Genomic DNA, 18,702 nt, shown 5'->3' on the forward strand with positions numbered 1-18,702 from the left:
AGAAAGAAATTACAAAATTAGTCAAGCATGGTGGTGGGTGACTGTAATCCCAGCCACTAGGGAGGCTGAGGCAGGAGAATCGCTTAAACCCAGGAGGCGGAGGTTGCAGTGAGCCTAGATCGTGCCATTGCACTCCAGCCGGGGCAGCAGAGCAACACTCCATCTCAAAAAAAAAAAAAAAAAAAACAAAGTTAATCTTTACCCCTTTGGGACGTTGCCAAATCCCCACTGGTCCCCCATTCTTCCCTGAACAACCTTTATCATAAGACTCAAAAAACGTCCGACACCTACCCTCAACACTAGGTTCGCAGGCTGCTAAAAACAGGGGTGCATCCTGAGGCTTTCTGTTCCCCAACCGAACCACAGGATCCTCCTGTGTTTGTGCAGAGCAGATGCAGCAATCACGTGGCTGAGGCCTTGCAGCTGAGACCATGCACCTGAGCACATTACTTAACACTGGAGGAAAGGGAAGGAGCAGGTGAAGCCCAGGGGGACAGCAATTCTCCTTGCAGAGAAATCAGAGACCCCTCAGGCAGGTGAGCAGCAGCAGGTGGGAAGGCTCAGGGGAGTTCTAGGACTGACCAGTCACCCGTCTGGTCTGGGAGCCAAGGCCTTGTGCTCCAGCTTCATGATCACCTCCCTTCTCTGCAGAAGGGAGCTGCATTCCCCCAAAGTGCAGGGCCCTCCCCAACACACAAACATGGCCCCAAGCCCTGCACCCTTGCAGATGAGGGGTTGAGAGTTACCAGTGTGGGCTTGAGGATCTCCCTGGGTATTTTTCAGGTGCTGGGATTTGCTGCTTTCTTTGCACTGGTCTTGAAGAGAGTGGATGACGAGGAGGATACTGTGGCCCCGCTGCCAGGACATCTGTTGGGCCCAGGTAACGTGCCTCAGTGGCTGGAGGCAGGGTCTGGCCAGCTGTGGCACTGATGAGGCTCAGCGAGTCCTGCAGATTGCAGCCTGTCGGGGGTCCTGGGCCTTCGGCCAGCTCGCCAGACCTTTGTTCCCCATCAGCCTTTCACCCCCAGTTGGTGAGTCATCCCCAAAAGAGCCAGGAAAAAAGGGACTCCATTGTCTCCTGAGTATCTTTGTTTCTTCCTTCCCTGGCATTTCTCCCTGACACCCAAGTATGACCTGCCACCTAGAAGACGTGCCTCAGGGACAAAGCTGGACACATGGGCGGTCCTTCTCTGTGTAATTCCAAGCAAGCAGCTTTCTTCTCCGAGACTCAGGGCCCTGGGCCTTAGAACAAAAACTAAAACAAGAATCGGTTTACAGATGGGCTGCAAAAAGTAGCCGTAAATTAATTTTAGGACGAAACTCTGCAAACTGCAGCCAGGGGGGCATATCTTGCCTGCTGCCTGTTTTTGTAAATAGAGGTTTGTTGGAATACAGACACACTGACCCGTGCTCTAGGAGGCCACTGGCCAGTCCCCAACCTCCCAGCCTGACTTCTCACTTCTGAACCAAATTTCCCAAGTGTGGTGACAATAATTACAAAACAAACATGCAAATAAAACTGAATCAATATGGAATCATTGAGGCAGTGGTCTTGACTTTCAGGGAGAATAAAATAGAAACAAACCAAATGCCATGCAGGTGCCTCACAGCACAGCGCGCCTGCCTCTTCAGGGCCAATAGTGTTCCATTCTAGGACAGCGTTTTAGATTTGCAGGTCCAAGAGGTCCATTAAAATCTTCTCAATTCTCCACAGAGATGCCAGGCTCCAGACCATTAAATATTCATTCAGTCACCCCTTTGGCAAGTCCTCAGGGAGCACTGGCTGCTGGCCAGGCCTTGTGATGGCTTGGGAATATAATTTACATAAAATTCACCCATTGTAAGTGCACAATTTGTTGATTTCAGTAAATGTATAGAGTTATGTAACCATCACTGCAATTCACATTTAGAACAGCTTTGTCACCCCAAAAGGTTCTTTCTTGCCCGTTTAAAGTCAATCCCCACTTCCAACCCCAGTCCCTGCCAACACAGCACGGATTGCAGGGGACAGGTTGCTGCCTTTGGAATGAACAGGCCATTTGGGGAGATGGCATCAACCAAGTAAATGCACAAGTAGACATATAAGTGTGAATTATGGGGAGACATAGGGCTGGGGAAGATCAAGAGAGGGCGGGCCTCTCTGCTGCAGTGGTGGCTAGCCTCTCTGCTGAGAATGGGGGAGGGGAAGGACTGCACACTGAGCACGTGCGAAGGCCCTGAGGTGGGACAGTAGTGTCACTTTATTGCAATCATTTTATAACAACCATTGACAGTGTGTCTGGAGCATGTTGAGTTGGGGGTGGGGGAGAATGGTTAGAGATGAGGGTAGAGGAGGTTGGCAGCAGGTTGACAGGGCCTTATAGGAGCTGGGGCAAGGCTGGGATGTGGGAGGGATTTACACAGGAGAATGATGATCTGTTTTATGGTGTGTGTGTGTGTGTGTGTGTGTGTGTAATGGAGTCTCGCTCTGTTGCCCAGGCTGGAGTGCAGTGACGTGATCTCAGCTCACTACAACCTCCACTTCCCAGGTTCAAGTGATTTTCCTGCCTCAGCCTCCCGAGTAGCTGGGATTACAGGCACACCCCACCATGCCCGGCTATTTTTTGTATTTTTAGTAAAGATGGGGTTTTGCCATGTTGGCCAGGCTGGTCTCAAACTTCTGACCTCAAGTGATCCTCCCGCCTCGGCCTCCCAAAGTGCTAAGATTACAGGCATGAGCCACTGTGCCCAGCCTGTTTCGAAAGAACAGGGGGCAAGGCCCAGGGACTCATGCCTGTAATCCCAGCACTTTGGGAGACTGACGTGGGCAGATTACTCGAATTCAGGAGTTTGAGACTAGCCTGGGCAACATAAGGAAACCCCTTCTCTACAAAAAATACAAAAACATAGCCGGACATGGTGGTGCATGCATGCAATCCCAGCTACTTGAGAGGCTGATGTGGGAGGATTGCCTGAGCCCGAGGAGGTCAAGGCTGCAGTGAGCTGTGATTGCACCACTGTACTCCAGCCTGGGCAAAACAGCAAGACCCTGTCTCTACAAAAAAAGTAAAATGAAAACATTTTATTTTATTTTTTAAATTTACTTTATTTTATTTTTTGAGACAGAGTCTTGCTCTGTCACCTAGGCTGGAGTGCAGTGGTGTGGTCTCAGCTCCCTGCAACCTCCACCTCCTGGGTTAAAGTGATTCTCCTGTCTCAGCCTCCTGGGTAGCTGGGATTACAGGTGTGCAACCACCACATCTGGCTAATTTTTGTATTTTTAGGAGAGATGGGGTTTCACCATGTTGGTCAGGCTGGTCTCAAACTCCTGACCTCAGGTGATCCACCTGCCTCAACCTCCCAAAATGCTGGGATTACAGGCTTGAATTGCCATGCCTGGCCTTAAAATGAAAATAAATAAAATTTAAAATTTAACTTAAATTGATGAGGCTGGACACGGTGGCCGATGCCTGTAATCACAGCACTTTGGGAGGCTGAGGCAGGCAGATCACTCGAGATCAGGAGTTCGAGACCAGACTGGCAAACATTCCGAAACCCCATCTCTACTAAAAATACAAAAATTAGCCATGCATGATGGCACGTACCTGTAATCCCAGCTACTCGGCAGGCTGGGGCAGGAGAATTGTTTGAACCTGGGAGGTGGAGGTTGCAGTGAGCCGAGATCGTGCCACTGCACTCCAGCCTGGGCAACAGAGTGAAAACGTGTCTCAAAAAAAAAAAAAAAAAATTAAAATTAAAATTAAATTTTAAAAAATGAAGATACTAGGTAACAGACATGGCAGGACTTCGAGATATTTGTCACCCTCATCCTCGAATCCATCAATTTTGGAGTGTCACGGAAGGCAGTGCAGGGGCCAGAAAGATTTCAGGGAGGGGAAGACGCCTCTGTGCTCTCCCTGTGGAGAATCCTCCAGATGGAGGAGGCGTGGAACTCTAGGCCCTGGGGAAGCATGGATGGAGGTGTGGAGGGTAGGTGGGGAAACGACTCCCAAGGAAGAAGAACGCGGAGCCCATTGCAGTGGGTGAGAGAGAGGCCTTATGGTTGCAAACGCAGAGCCTGTTCTCTGCCCACCTGGGGGCTGTCCTGGTGTGCTTCCCTCCACAGACCCCTATGCCTTGTTCCGAGCACGAAGAAACAGCAGCAGGGACGTCTACCAGCCACCTCTCACCGCTGCCATTGAGAAGATGAAAACCACCCACCTCAAGGAACAGAAAGCATTTGCCCTCATCAGAGAAATCCTGGGTAGGCAACCTTCCAACTCGCTGGTTCTCAGCACAGCCGGAAACAGACAGACACCCTTACGGTGCTATTTAATAAGTCCCACTCGTCTTTTGGGCCTCCGTTTCCCTGGATATCAGCACACTCCAGCTTCTCCCCTACTCTTAAAATCCTTCAGTGGCCCCTCATGACCCTTAAGACAAAACCCAAACCCCCTCCTGTGGCTCTACCCACTTCAAGTGCCTGCTGCCGGCTCCAGCGCCCCACGTTGTCCTCACATTGGCTTCTATAGCACCTGGGACCTGCACCCTGTCCTCGCCCCAGGCTTCTGCCTAGGCAGTTCCATCTCATCGGCGTGGAGTCTGCTCACTCCTCCTCCCCAGCTTTTCTCCTGGCTTTTATTCTTCTTATTTATTTATGTATTGGAGACACAGTTTCACTCTGTCACCTAGGCTGGAGGGCAGTGGCAATCTCGGCTCACTGCAACCTCTGCCTCCGGGGGTCAAGCCATTCTCTCACTTCAGCCTCCTGAGCAGCTGGGATTGCAAGTGTGCGCCACCACACCCAGCTAAATTTTGTGGTTTTAATGGAGACAGGGTTTTACCATGTTGGCCAGGCCGGTCTCGAACTCCTGACCTCAGGTGATCTGCCCGCCTTGACCTCCCAAAATGCTGGGATTACAGGCATGAGCCACCATGCTCAGCCTTTTTAAAGATTTTTAAATTTTGTTTTGTTTTGTTTTGTTTTGTTTGTTTTGAGACGGAGTTTCTCTCTTGTTGCCTGGGCTGGAGTGCAATGGCGTGATCTCAGCTCACCACAACCTCCACCTCCTGGGTTCAGGCAATTCTCCTGCCTCAGCTTCCCAAGTAGCTGGGAGTACAGGCATGCGCCACCATGCCCAGCTAATTCTGTATTTTTTTTAGTAGAGACGGGGTTTCTCCGTGTTGGTCAGGCCAGTTTCAAACTCCCGATCTCAGGTGATCCACTCACCTCGTCCTCCCAAAGTGTTGGAATTACAGGCGTGAGCCACTGCACCCAGCCTAAGATTTTTAAATTTTTTATTTAATTTTTAATTTTATATTTTGAGATACAGTTTTACTCTGTCATTCAGACTTGAGTGCAGTGGCACAATCCTGGCTCACTGTAACCTCCGCCTCCCAGGTTCAAGCAATTTTCCTGCCTCAGCCTCCTGAGCAGCTGGGACCACAAACGCACACCACCACGCCCGGATAATTTTTGTTTTTTTGGTAGAGATGGGGTTTTGCCGTGATGGTCAGGCTGATCTTGAACTCCTGACCTCAAGTGATCTGCCCTCCTTGGCCTCCCAAAGTGCTGGGATTACATGTGTGAGCCACCGCGCCTGGCCTAATTCCTCGTATTCTTTAAATCTCAGCCTAAACACTGTGTCTGCAGCGTGGCTTCCCCGGCCCCTCTGGTCAAAAGCCTACACACCTCAGGGAGCCTCTGAGTCTGGATTTCCCAGAGCAGATTTGGGTGCAAGTAGCTGATTTGGGAGGTGGTCCTGGAAAGCACTGGTTGGAGGAGAGAGGGCAGTGGAGAGGGAAGGAAGCCGACAGAGGGTGCCTGACAGGTGGGTTTGGTTTTAGGTGGGCCGCTGGGATTCAGTCCCACTGTGGACCTTGGAGAGAGCATGTAGTGCATGCCCCCACAGTGTCCTACTCACTGGTGTCCATTCAAGTCTTCTGAGACAGTTGGGGGAGAGGGGGAGGGTCTTGGAATGCAGATTCCCAGGCCTGGGAACCAGAGTTTCTGGTTCACTAGGAACTTGTCCAGCCTCCCACGCTAAATATTTACACCTAAAAGATCCTCTACGTCACACTCACCTGTCTCCATCAAGACAGGTGAGCACCATGAGGGGCAGGAACGTGTTTGTCTTCACCATCATACCCTCAGCCATGCAAAGTGGCAAGTGCCCCATTTTAAAAAATGCTATTTAAGAAATAATGTAGCAAACACTGTTTTTTTGTTTTTTGTTTCTTGTGGTTTTTTTGAGATGGAGTCTTGCTCTGTCACCCAGGCTGGAGTGCAATGGTGCAATCTCAGCTCACTGCAACCTCTGCCTCCTGGGTTCGAGCAATTCTCCTGACTCAGCCTCCCAGGTAGCTGGGACTACAGGCACGGGCCACCATACCCGGCTAATTTTTGCATTTTTAGTAGAGAGGGGGTTTCACCATGTTGGCCAGGCTGGTCACGAACTTCTGACCTCAGGTGATCTACCGGTCTCGGCCTCCCAAAGTGCTGGGATTACAGGCATGAGCTACCGTGCCCGTCCTGCAGACACAGCTTTATGTGCCTTCTATTTTTTTTTCTTTTTTTTGAGATGGAGTCTTGTTCTGTCACCTAGGCTGGAGTGCCGTGGCTTGATCTCAGCTCACTGCAACAACTGCCTCCCAGGTTCAAGCAATTCTTCTGCCTCAGCCTCCTGAGTAGCTGGCATTACAGGCATGCGCCACAATGCCCAGCTCATTTTTGTATTTTTAGTAAAAACAGAGTTTCACCATGTTGGCCAGGCTGGTCTTGAACTCCTGGCCTCAAGTGATCCACCCGCCTGGGCCTCCCAAAGTGCTGGGATTACAGGTACAAGCGACCACACCGGCCAGTGCTTTCTAATATTAACTGATCCCCTCATCACAGAATTGTTATTCCCATTTCATAGATGGGGAGAGCGAAGCATGGAGGGATAGAGTCACTTGTGAAGGGTGCCTGGATGAGATGTGGCAGAGCTGGGATTTGGACCCAGGCAGGAGATCCCATGGTCTGTGACTTTACTCCTCTCTGCTGCCTCTATAAAGATTGGTTCCTTTGTCACCACAGGGGAAAGGGGCTGGTCTAGGAAGCCTTTCCATTTCCTGACCTGGACTGGGTGGGAGTCGTGGATCCTGCCTGACCAGGGGCTGTGCCTCCCTCCCCAGCATACCTGGGCTTCCTGTGGATGCTACTGCTCGTGGCCTATGGGCAGAGGGACCCCAGCGCCTACCACCTCAACAGACACCTTGAGCACAGCTTCACCAGGGGCTTCTCAGGTGTGCTGGGCTTCCGAGAGTTCTTCGAGTGGGCCAACGCCACCCTCGTGAGCAGCCTCTATGGTCACCCCCCAGGTAAGTCCTGCAGCCCTGTGGCTGTGTCAGCCTCCTTGTGCCTTCTCCCGGCTAGGAACAGACATAGAGCACTGTCAGCGTCAGCGTCATAAGAAAACCAGGCCGAGTATGGTGGCTCACACCTGTAATCCCAGCCCTTTGGGAGGCTGAGGCGGGAGGATTGCTTGAGGCCAGGAATTCGAGACCAGCCTGGCAACATGGCGAGACCCTGCCTCTATGAAAAATACAAAAATGAGCCGTGTGTGATGCCTCATGCCTATAATCCCAGCAACTCAGGAGGTTGAAGTGGAAGGATTGCTTAAGCCCAGGAGGCAGAGCCTGCAGTGAGCCAAAATTGTGCCACTGCACTCCAAAAGACTCTTTTTTTTAAGACTCTGTCTTTAAAAAAAAAAAAAAAAACAGAGAGAGAGAGAGGCCAGCCACAGTGGCTCACGCCTGTAATCCCAGCATTTGGGAGGCCGAGGTGGGCAGATCACTTGAGGTCGGGGGTTTGAGACCGGCCTGGCCAACCTGGTGAAACCCTGTCTCTACTAAAAATACAAAAATTAGCTGGGTGTGTTGTCACGTGTCTATAATCTCAGCTACTTGAGTGGCTGGGGCAGGAAAATTGCTTGAACCTGGGAGGCAGAGGTTGCAGTGAGCTGAGATCATGATATTGCACTCCAGCCTGGGTGAAGAAGTGAGACTCCATCTCAAAAAAAACAAAAACAAAACAAAACAAAACAAAAAACAGAAAGGAAGGAAGGAAGGAGAAAAGAAAAGAAAACCTAAACACCCCAGGCGGAGTGGCTCACAGCTGTAATCCCAGCACTTTGGGAAGCCAAGACAGGTGGATCATTTGAGGTCAAGAGTTTCAGACCAGCCTGACTAACATGGTGAAACCCTATCTCGACTAAAAATACAAAATTAGCTGGGTGTGTTTGTGCATGCCTGTAGTCCCAGCTACTCAGGAGGCTGAGGCAGGAGAATCGCTTGAACCTGGGAAGCAGAGATTGTAGTGAGTTGAGATTGAGCCCTTGCATTCCAGCCTGGGTGACAAGAGTGAAACTCTGTCAAGAAAGAGAGACAGAGAGAGAGAGAGAGAGAGAGAGAGAGAGAGAGAGAGAGAGAGAAACAAGAAGGAAGGAAGGGAGGAGGGAGGGAGGGAAGGAAGGAAGAAGAAAGAAAAAGAAAGAAGGAAAGAAAGAAAGAGAGAGAGAGAAAGAAAGAAAAAGAAAGAAAGAGAGAAAGACAGAAAAAGAAAAGGAAGGAAGGAAAAGCAGAAGGAGGAGGAGGAGAAGAAGAAGGAGGAAGAGAAGAAGAAGAAAAGGACGGAAGGAAGGAAGGAAGGAAGGAAGGAAGGAAGGAAGGAAGGAAGGAAACCAATCAATAACCACAGTATCAGATGCTATGAAGGAGAGACTCTCAGAAGGCTGGGTGTACACAAGCAGGGACTCTCCACCTCTCTTCCTCCAATGCAGAGTGGAGAACCTCCTAAGTAAGTGATGACAGAGCTTGAACCAGCTAGGCAAAAACAGTGTGCCAGGCAGAATGAACAACATGAGAAAAGCCCAGCCTCTCACGCCATGGGATACATGTTCTTGGAACCGCAGCGTGCTGAGTATGACTCTCATGTAGGGTGTGAGTTAAGGATCAGTAAGAAGCAAACCAGGAGAGATGAACAGGCCACATCGTGAAGGATCTCAGGAGTGAGTATCTCATCCTCGAGGAAATGAGGCGCCATTGAATTTCTACATGAAGCTGTGGCATAAATCTGTGGTATAGAAGGATCACTCTGGAAGCACCTGGAAGTTGGAATAAAGGGTGGGCAAGTTGGCTGGGCACAGTGGCTCACACCTGTAATCCCGGCACTTTGGGAGGCCGAGGTGGGTGAATCACCTGAGGTCAGGAGTTTGAGACCAGCCTGGTCGACATGGAGAAACCTCATCTCTATTAAAAATAAAAAAAATTAGCCAGGTGTGGTGGCATGTGCCTGTAATCCCAGCTACTTGGAAGGTGGAGGCAGGAGAGTCGCTTGAACCCAGAAGGCAAAGGTTGCAGTGAGCTAAGATCGCGCCATTGCACTCTAGCCTGGGCAACAAGAGCGAAACTCTGTCTCAAAAAAAAAAAAGGTGGGGGGAGGGGTGGGCAAGTTAAGATGCTGAGAACACAGTATGAGGGCTGGTGCAGGGACTAGGGACAGTGGTGATGGAGAGAAAGGGATGGGTACATAAGACATGGAAACAGTAGGATGGATAGGATGTAGTAACCACGGGATAGAGGATTGAGGAGAAAGGGCACAGGCATGTCCAGACTGATGACGGGGTGGTGGGGTTCCATTCCCTAAGAGAAGTTGCGCAGGACGCACAGTAGTTTCCAGTTGGAGAGACGGTGAGGTTATTTGGATAAATGTAGTCTACAGTTGGCCATAAACTTCTCTCAGCTGTCTCTATAATGGGTATGCTGAAGTTCACATCAGCCACAGGCCAGGAAGCTTGGAATGTGTTAAGATTATTTTGATTGCTAGATTTACCCACCTGGTGTTTCTTTTTAGGCTTTGTCACTGATGGGAACTCCAAGTTGGTTGGCAGTGCCCAGATTCGTCAAGTGAGGGTCCGGGAAAGCTCTTGCCCTCTTGCCCAGCAGCTGCAGGCATCTCTCAATGGATGCCATGCGCCATATTCCCTGGATGCTGAAGACCTGGCAGATTACGGGGAAGGCTGGAATGCCACCGCCCTCAGTAATGGCAGTAGCTTTCCCTATGCTTGGCAGTACCAGAGCCAGGACCAACGTCGAGGGTATCCCATCTGGGGCAAACTCACTGTGTACCGGGGAGGAGGCTACGTGGTCCCCTTGGGGACTGATCGCCAAAGCACGTCAAGGTAAGGTTGACTTGATTCATTTGTAGCTGAGTAAAGTCTTCTGCCAGAGTCCACATCTGCTTGGGGAATGTAGTCTTCAAAACAGGGCTGAGCCAAGTTCGTTCAGGTCCTTGTGGGAGGGCCTGAAGGATTCAGAATCATGCAGGTTGTATTTTCAGGTACCTGGGAACTGAGCCATCTCAGAATTGGAAGGAAAGTCTCTCTCTAGCATTCACAGCCTGGTTGCCTCTGCTAGAGCCAGTCCAGAGATGGGGAGCTCACTACCACTCAAAGCAGTCCACCCTTAGGCAAGAGGGAAGTAGTTAAGGATCTGTCAAGAATTCTGCAAAGTCTGAGGTTTTACCCTAGTTGTAAGCCAACAAGCTAACCTGTTAACTGTTTCATGGATGCTGGCAGAAGACACAAGATTCCTGGGTCGGAGACAAAGGATTTTGTTACAGCAAAAGTCATAGCAGAACATTACATTGGTTTGAGTCAGTTCGCAACAAAGGGCCATGAAAGATGCCTGCTTGTGCCTGCAATACTGAGCCTGGGGCATTTGATGCTTTTACAGCAGCAGAAAGAAGCCTGCTCTTTGTCCAAAGGAAGGCATCACCTCATCCCACAAGGTTGCACACTGCAAATACAGCCCTAAGAAGTGACTTGGCTAAAGCACAAGTACGGTCCTGCATTCCGAGAATACCCAGTAAGAATGTGCAGGGATGCTCAGGGTCCATGCAGTCTGACTCAACATGCCCTTGAGACAAGAGACCTAGATTTGAAACCCTGGCACTGCTCCTTTTAGCTGTGCAGTCCAAGCAAATTAGCAGACCCGTGTGAACCTCAGTTTCCTCCATTGTATGATGATTGCACCAAGATGGTTTGTGATGGTGCAGCCTACACTCTATCTACAGACAGGGTCTCCTGGGGTTAAGGAAAGGGCAGGAATAGTCTTTTTCAGAACAAGAGGCGTTTTTCCTGCTAATTGAAATGAGTGCAGATGTTCTCTCTCTGGTGGCTGGGTGAGGTGATCACGCCTGTAATCCCAGCACTCTGAGAGGCCAAGGCGGAAGGATCACCTGAGGTCAGGAGTTTGAGACTAGTCTGGCCAACATAGCGAAACCCCATCTCTACTAAAAATACAAAAAATTAGTGGCGGGTGCCTGTAATCTCAGCTACTCAGGAGGCTGAGGCAGGAGAATCGCTTGAACACGGAAGGCGGAGGTTGCAGTGAACTGAGATTGTGCCATTGCACTCCAGCCTGGGTAACAAGAGCAAAACTCTGTCTCAAAAAAAAAAAAAAAAAAAAAGATATTCTCTCTCTGTCTGCTGCTGTGTACCAAGCAGGATGCAGACCCACTGGGGACACAGCATATTACAGGCCCATCATTATTATTGGAAGTAATAACAGCTATCACTACTACACACACACAGCACACACACACACACATACACACACATCCCTCCATGTTCTCTAAATGATCTGAAGGCACTGGTGTTAACATCATTGTAGGGCCGGGCACAGTGGCTCACACCTGTAATTCCAGCACTTTGGGAGGCTGACACAGGGGAATTGCTTGAGCCCAGGAATTCGAGACCAGCCTGGACAACATACTGAGACTGTGCCTCTAAAAAAGATAAAAAATTATCTGGGCATGGTGGTACACACCTGTAGTCCCAGCAACTTGGGAGGCTGAGGTGGGAGGATCACTTGAGCCCAGGAGGTGGAGGCTGCAGTGAGTGATAATTGCCATTGCACTGCATTCTGGGCAACAGAGGAATACCCTGTCTCATAAACACAAAAAACCAACAAAAAAACCACACCATGGCAGATGAGGAAACCGAGGCCTGAAGAAGTTATTAGCTTGTCCAGGAGGCAGCCAGGATTTGAACCCAGGTCCCTCTACCATGTGCTCTTTCCACCACATCAGGCTGACAGATCTCCAGGAGCTCATGGGAGCTGCTTGCCTAAGCCCCTGATGTTTTATATGATTCTTTTTTGATTGATTGATTGATTGATTGATTGATTGATTTTTTGAGACAGAGTCTTGCTCTTGTCGCCCAGGCTGGAGTGCAACGGCGTGATCTCAGCTCACTGCCACCTCCACTTTTGGGCTTAAGTGATTCTCCTGCCTCAGCCTCCTGAGTAGCTGGAATTACAGGCACATGCCACCACACCCAGCTGATTTTTGTATTTTTAGTAGAGGTGGAGTTTCACCATGTTGGCCAGGCTGGTCTTGAACTCCTGACCTTAGGTGATCTGTCCACCTCAACCTCCCAAAGTGCTGGGATTACAAGCGTGAGCCATCGTGCCCAGCCTTCTTTTTTTTTCTTGTTTTTTTTTTTTTTTTTGGAGACAGAGTTTTGCTCTGTTGCCTGGGCTGAGTGCATTGGCGTGATCTCGGCTTATTGCAACCCCCACCTCTCAGGTTCAAGCAATTCTCCTGCCCCAGCCTCCTGAATAACTGAGAATACAGGCACGTGCCACCATGGCTGGCTAAATTTTTTGTATTTTTAGTAGAGACAGGGTTTTACCAAGTTGGCCAGGCTGGTCTCAAACTCCTGACCTCAGGTGATCTACCTGCCTCGGCCTCCCAAAGTGATGAGATTATAGGCATGAGCCACCATGCCTGGCCCTTTTTTTCTTTTTTTGAGATAGTCTCACACTGTCACCCAGGCTGGAGTGCAGTGGCATGATCTTGACACACTGCAACCTCTGCCTCCTGGGTTCAAGTGGTTCTCCTGTCTCAGCCTCAGGCAATTTTCATGCCTCAGCCTTCCAAGTAGCTGGGATTACAGGCATGCACCACTACAGAGAATATTTTCTTTTTCTTTTCTTTTTTTTTTTGAGACGGAGCCTCGCTCTGTCACCCAGGTTGAGGTGTAGTGGCGCAATCTCGGCTCACTGTAACCTCTGCCTCCCTGATTCAAGCAATTCCCGTCTCAGCCTCCTGAGAAGCTGGAATTACCGGCACACGCCACCATGCCCGGCGAATTTTTGTATATTTAGTAGAGATGGGGTTTCACCATGTTGGTCAGGCTGGTCTCGAACTCCTGACCTCAGATAATCCACCCACCTCGGCCTCCCAAAGTGCTGAGATTACAGGCGTGAGCCACCGCACCTGGCCACGCCTGGCTAATTTTTGTATTTCTGTGTCTTTAGTGGAGACGAGGTTTCACTATGTTGGCCAGGCTGGTTTCAAACTCCTGACCTCAGGGGATCCACCCACCTCGGCCTCCCAAAGTGCTGGGATTACAGACATGAGCCACTGCACCCGAACTATGATTCTTCTAACACCATGGCTCTCAAACCGTAAAAAGCATCCGAATCCTAGCGGGCTCATCAAAACATGCATTCTGGGCTCCTCTGAGAGTTTCTGACTCAGCAGGTCTAGGGCGGGCCTGAGAATCTGTATTTCCAGCAAGTTCCCAAGTGATGCTGATGCTGTTGGTGTGGGGACCACACTTTGAGAATCTCTGCTCTCATGGACAGGAGATGAGGGGTGCCACCATATCACAGCGTGGGCTACAAAATGCGACCACTCCCAGGAGCAGCCCTGGTGGCCTGGTGGCCCAGGGAGCAGAGCAGAAGCAGAGGGAGAAGTTGAGACAGGAAGCTCTGGCCTCGGTCAAGGGGCTGCGGGAACATGGAGCCCCTGCAGGGTAGAAATGCCCCAATGCCACTCTTTTCCGCAGAATTCTCCGATATCTCTTTGACAACACCTGGCTGGACGCCCTGACCAGAGCTGTGTTTGTGGAGTTCACTGTCTACAACGCCAACGTCAACCTGTTCTGCATTGTCACACTGACGCTAGAGACCAGCGCCCTGGGTGGGCAGCCTTGCCTGGGAACCCTCTGCAGGGCTCCAGAAGACAGACACTCCTTCCCCTGGGCTGGGGTTCCTGACCTACCTGGGTGCAGCCACCCCAGGGCCAGAGCTCCAGAGCAAATAGTTGTTTAGTGAATCTAGGTGTGGGTCTTGGTTATCCCTGCAGCCGTGAGTCCCTGGGTCCCCGAAGGCAAAGCATTAGGGTCCTCCACCCTAATTCTCCCCATCTTTCTGGCCTGTCGCCCAAGTTATGCTAAAAGAGCTTATTGAGAGTCCAAAGGCAGCTTATCCATTATCTAATCCCGAGCTTCCCAGTCTGCTGGGGTTGGCGGTGGCGAGCTGGCAGCAACAGGTGAGGGAGAATGTGACCTGGTAACAGATCATATCAACTAATATAATATTTCACCATACATCAGCGCACAGCACAAAGTACGTTTTACATCATAATCCAGCACACATGCAACCAAGATGAAATGTTCACAAATAACATGTACTTTAACTCCATGAGGCCAGGCGTGGTGGCTCGCACCCATGATCCCAGCACTTTGGGAGGTCAAGGTGGGAGGACTCCTTGAGCCCAGGAGTCCAAAACCAGCCTGGGCAACATGGTGAGACCTGGTCTGTACAAAATTTAAAAAACAAAAAACTACATGTGATGGGCTCTCAAATTTTGTGTTCTATTCTATTCATTCTTCTTCACGCCTCCTTTCCCCCTTTAAACTGCTGATCACAATCTACTAAAAACCAATTTACAGTCTGTTCAGCTAATGGTCAATTTACCTAACAGCCAACCTCCTCTCCATTGAATACCAAACTTTAAGAAAATATTGGATTACACTTTTAATTATAAAAGTAATATAGGCCGGGAATGGTGGCTCATGCCTGTAATCCCAGCACTTTGGGAGGCCATTGCCGGTGGAGGGAAAGGGGCAGATCACCAGGTCAGGAGTCCAAGATCAGCCTGGCCAACAAGGCGAAACCCCGTCTCTACTAAAAATACAAAAATTAGCTGGGCGTGCTGGTGGGCACCCGTAATCCCAGCTACTCAGGAGGCTGAGGCAGGAGAATTATGTGAACCCAGGAGGTGGAGGTTGCAGTGAGCCGAGATCATGCCATTGCACTGCAGCCTGGGTGACAAGAGCAAGACTCCATCTCAAAAAAAAAAAAAAAAAGAAAATATTATTTTGGTGTGTTTGGTGGTGGGTGGTTGTGTGTGTGTGTGTGTGTGTGTGTGTGTGTGTGTGTGTGTGTTTTAATTCAGAACGGTGAAAAGTGAAGGGCATTCAATTTCTGTTGTCATTCCCTATTGCTAATAGTTTCTTCCAAATCCCTTTTGGGTTTGTGTATCTTTTTAAAAATTTTATTATTATTATCTTTTTTTTATTTTATTTTATTTTTTTTTGAGACACAGTCCTTCTCTGTCACCTAGGCTAGAGTGCAATGGCACGATCTGAACTCACTGCAGCCTCCACCTCCTGGGTTCAAGAGATTCTATTGCCTCAGCTTCCTGAGTAGCTGGGATTACAGGGATGCACTACCACGCCTGGCTAAGTTTTATATTTTTAGTAGAGACGGGGTTTCTCCATGTTGGTCAGGCTGGTCTCAAACTGCTAACCTCAGGTTATCTGGCTGCTTTGGCCTCCCAAAGTGCTGGCATTACAGGCGTGAGCCACCATGCCTGGCTTTTTTTTTTTTTTTTTTTTTTTTTAATATGGTGTCTCGCTCTGTCACCCAGGCTGGAGTGCAGTGGCACAATCTCAGCTCACTGCAACCTCCGCCTCCTGGGTTCAAGCGATTCTCCTGCCTCAGCCTCCCGAGTAGCTGGGACTACAGGTGCCTGCCACCACGCCCGGCTAATTTTTTGTATTTTTAGTAGAGACGGGGTTTCACCACATTAGCCAGGATGGTCTCAGTCTGTGGACCTCATGATATGCCCACCTCAGCCTCCCAAAGTGCTGGGATTACAGGCATGAGCCACTGGGCCCGGCCCAAAATGGCTTTAAATGAGCCAAGTGGGAGTCAGTTGTCATTATATGGGTGGATGTGCTTTATCTGGAGGTGTCTGTGCCCAAAGGCCAACACCAAATGCCGAGGGGAGGGGAGGACCTTCCACTGCAGCCCCTCCGCCCCTTCTGGTGCATCCGCTGCCTTCGGTGTCTACCACGTGTCCATGTTCAGTCCTTTGGGTCTGAAATAGCGTTGGTTTTTCCTTGGCCCCAGCCAGCCCTCAAGGGGTTGAGCTTGAGTCATCTGACCTGATGGCTCCTGGTCAGAAGCCACGGCTCTGAGCGAGCAGGTGGCCCTGAGTGAGCAGAACGCACTTTGCTCCCCAGGCACCTTCTTTACGCACGCGGCCCTGCAGAGCCTCCGCCTGTACCCCTTCACTGATGGCTGGCACCCCTTCGTAGTGGTGGCAGAGATCATCTACTTCCTCTTCCTCCTCTACTACATGGTGGTTCAGGTAAGGAGCATGCTCATAGCTCATGAGCAGGGTTTGGGGTGCAGGGATGTCTGGTGCCTCATCAACACCTCTCCCCTTCCTTGCAGGTGGGATGGGAAAGGGATTTTTTCCCCCCCTTTTTTTTTTTGAGACGGAGTCTAACTCTGTCACCAGGCTGGAATGCAATGGTGCAATCTTGGCTCACTTCAGCCTCCACCTCCTGGGTTCAAATTATGCTCCTGCCTCAGCGTCTTGAGTAGCTAGGACTACAAGCATGCACCACTATGCCCTGCTAATTTTTGTGTTTTTAGTAGAGATGGGGTTTCATCATGTTGGCCAGGATTGTCTCGAACTCCTAACCTCGTGAACCACCTGCCTCGCCTCGCAAAGTGCTGGGATTACAGGTGTGAGCCACCACGCCAGGCTGGGAAAGGGCTTTGCCTTAGGTGTTTGCTGGGAACAACCTTTGGTCCTTCCATTGGTCCTAGGGCTGATCTAGGCTGCTAGATCAGGGCATGGGAAGGACCCAAGGATGGTACTCCTCAGGAATTGAGAACTCAAAGAGGGGTCCTTCATGGGTGGGAAAGGGAGAGGAGCATGGGTCCTGTTTCTACTGAACTGAGACCTTCCAAAGAGCCAGGGTAGGGGGATGGTATGAGGAAGTGACCCTACCGCTGGGTGTTGAAGTACTCTGAACTTAGATTGTGGGGCTTCTTAGCATCTTTTGTTCCCACCCATGGTCACTGGGAGTTAGACAACATCCCCTTTGCCACCTTTATCACCATGTTGCATCCGAAAGTGCAGAGGTTGATGATGCTAAAAGCTGGATGATGCTGAGAACTCACCAGAAGCTGCACCCCTCCTCCTGCCAAAAATGCAAACCAGATTGCCAAAAGGGGGCATCTTGGCCTTTCATCCTCTTCTCCAACAGCCTCTTTAAAGCAAGGATGATATTTTTGAGTGCTTACTGCATAGCAGGCATTGTGCTAAGAAAGTATGTGTTTTCTCCTTCAACAACAGGAGAAAGGTCCTATGGGCTCCAATTTAGAGTAGGCAACGAAAGTCCAGAGACTTTAAGTCATTTAGCCAAGGTCAGAATTTAAACACAAGGAGTCTGATCCCTGAACATCACACTCAACCCCTATCCACAGCATCAGCCTTATAAAGCAGTGCACTCACCTGGTCTTGAGCATCACCAGTTCAAGACCAATGGCCAACAGTCATCAGACAGTAACTTCAGTCTGTGCACCCGTCCAAGACCTCAGAGCAGATCTGTTCACCACCCACCTCCATGGTTCGCTGCCCTCCTCCAACCGCCTCCACACTCTGCCTGCAGCTGCTTCAGAAAGCTGCTCTCCAAAACCTATAAATCTCTCTCAAAATGCTGCTTGGGCAGTTTTAAAAATCTCCCCACTTTTCATCCCTTTATTATAAAAGTGAACTTAGCCTGCCACCAGCCAAATGGAAGTCCTTCCTCCTTAAGAGTGAGTAGGAGGGGCACAGTGGTGCAAGCCTGTAATCCCAGCATTTTGGGAGGCCCAGGCGGGCAGATCACTTCAGGTCAGGAGTTTGAGACCAGCCTGGCCGACATTGCAAAACCTCATCTCTACTAAAAATACAAAAATTAGCCGGGCACAGTGGCAGGTGCCTATAGTCCCAGCTACTAAGGAGGCCGATGCAGTAGAATTGCTTGAACCTGGGAGGCGGAGGTTGCAGTGAGCTGAGATTCTGCCACAGCACTCCAGCCTGGGTGACAGAGCAAGACTCCATCTCAAAAAAAAAAAAAATGCCAGGTGCGGTGGCTTATGCCTGTAATCCCAGCACTTTGGGAGGCTGTGGCAGGCAGATCATGAGATCAGGAATTCGAGACCAGCCTGACCAACATGGTGAAACCCCGTCTCTACTAAAAATACAAAATTAGCCGGGCGTGGTGGCACATGCCTGTAATCCCAGCTACTCGGGAGGCTGAGGCAGGAGAATTGCTTCAACCGGGGAGGCAGAGGTTGCAGTGAGCCAAGATTGCACCATGGCACTCCAGGCCCAGGCAACAAGAGCGAAACTCTGTCCCCGCACCCCCGCCACCCCAAAAAAAAAAAGTATCTAAGGGCTGTGAGGTCATGTTAAAGAGCTTGTGAGAGGACAGGTACAGCCGCCAGGTCCCAGGATAGCTCCCCACCCGCCACATCCCAGTAGAAAGCAGCTAGAAGGAAACAGACCTTACTCATGGCAAATGATCCCAGACATTCTTGTGGCAG

At 50.2% G+C, this 18,702-nt stretch overlaps 1 protein-coding gene across 1 annotated transcript in view; it reads left to right on the forward strand.

Annotated features, from left to right (window-relative positions):
* The window catches only part of LOC108539483 (polycystin-1-like protein 2), a 117,957-nt gene that overhangs the window by 80,066 nt on the left and 19,189 nt on the right, over positions 1 to 18,702 (forward strand). The window contains exons 32-37 of the mRNA XM_017888194.1: positions 784 to 880; positions 4,106 to 4,243; positions 7,153 to 7,338; positions 9,872 to 10,199; positions 13,875 to 14,008; positions 16,341 to 16,468. Of these exons, the coding sequence (XP_017743683.1) occupies positions 784 to 880; positions 4,106 to 4,243; positions 7,153 to 7,338; positions 9,872 to 10,199; positions 13,875 to 14,008; positions 16,341 to 16,468 (1,011 nt within the window). The remainder of the gene's footprint in view (positions 1 to 783; positions 881 to 4,105; positions 4,244 to 7,152; positions 7,339 to 9,871; positions 10,200 to 13,874; positions 14,009 to 16,340; positions 16,469 to 18,702) is intronic.

Source organism: Rhinopithecus bieti, unplaced genomic scaffold (assembly GCF_001698545.2).
Source record: "Rhinopithecus bieti isolate Rb0 unplaced genomic scaffold, ASM169854v2 scaffold_17826, whole genome shotgun sequence".
Classification (NCBI taxonomy): Eukaryota; Metazoa; Chordata; class Mammalia; order Primates; family Cercopithecidae; genus Rhinopithecus; species Rhinopithecus bieti.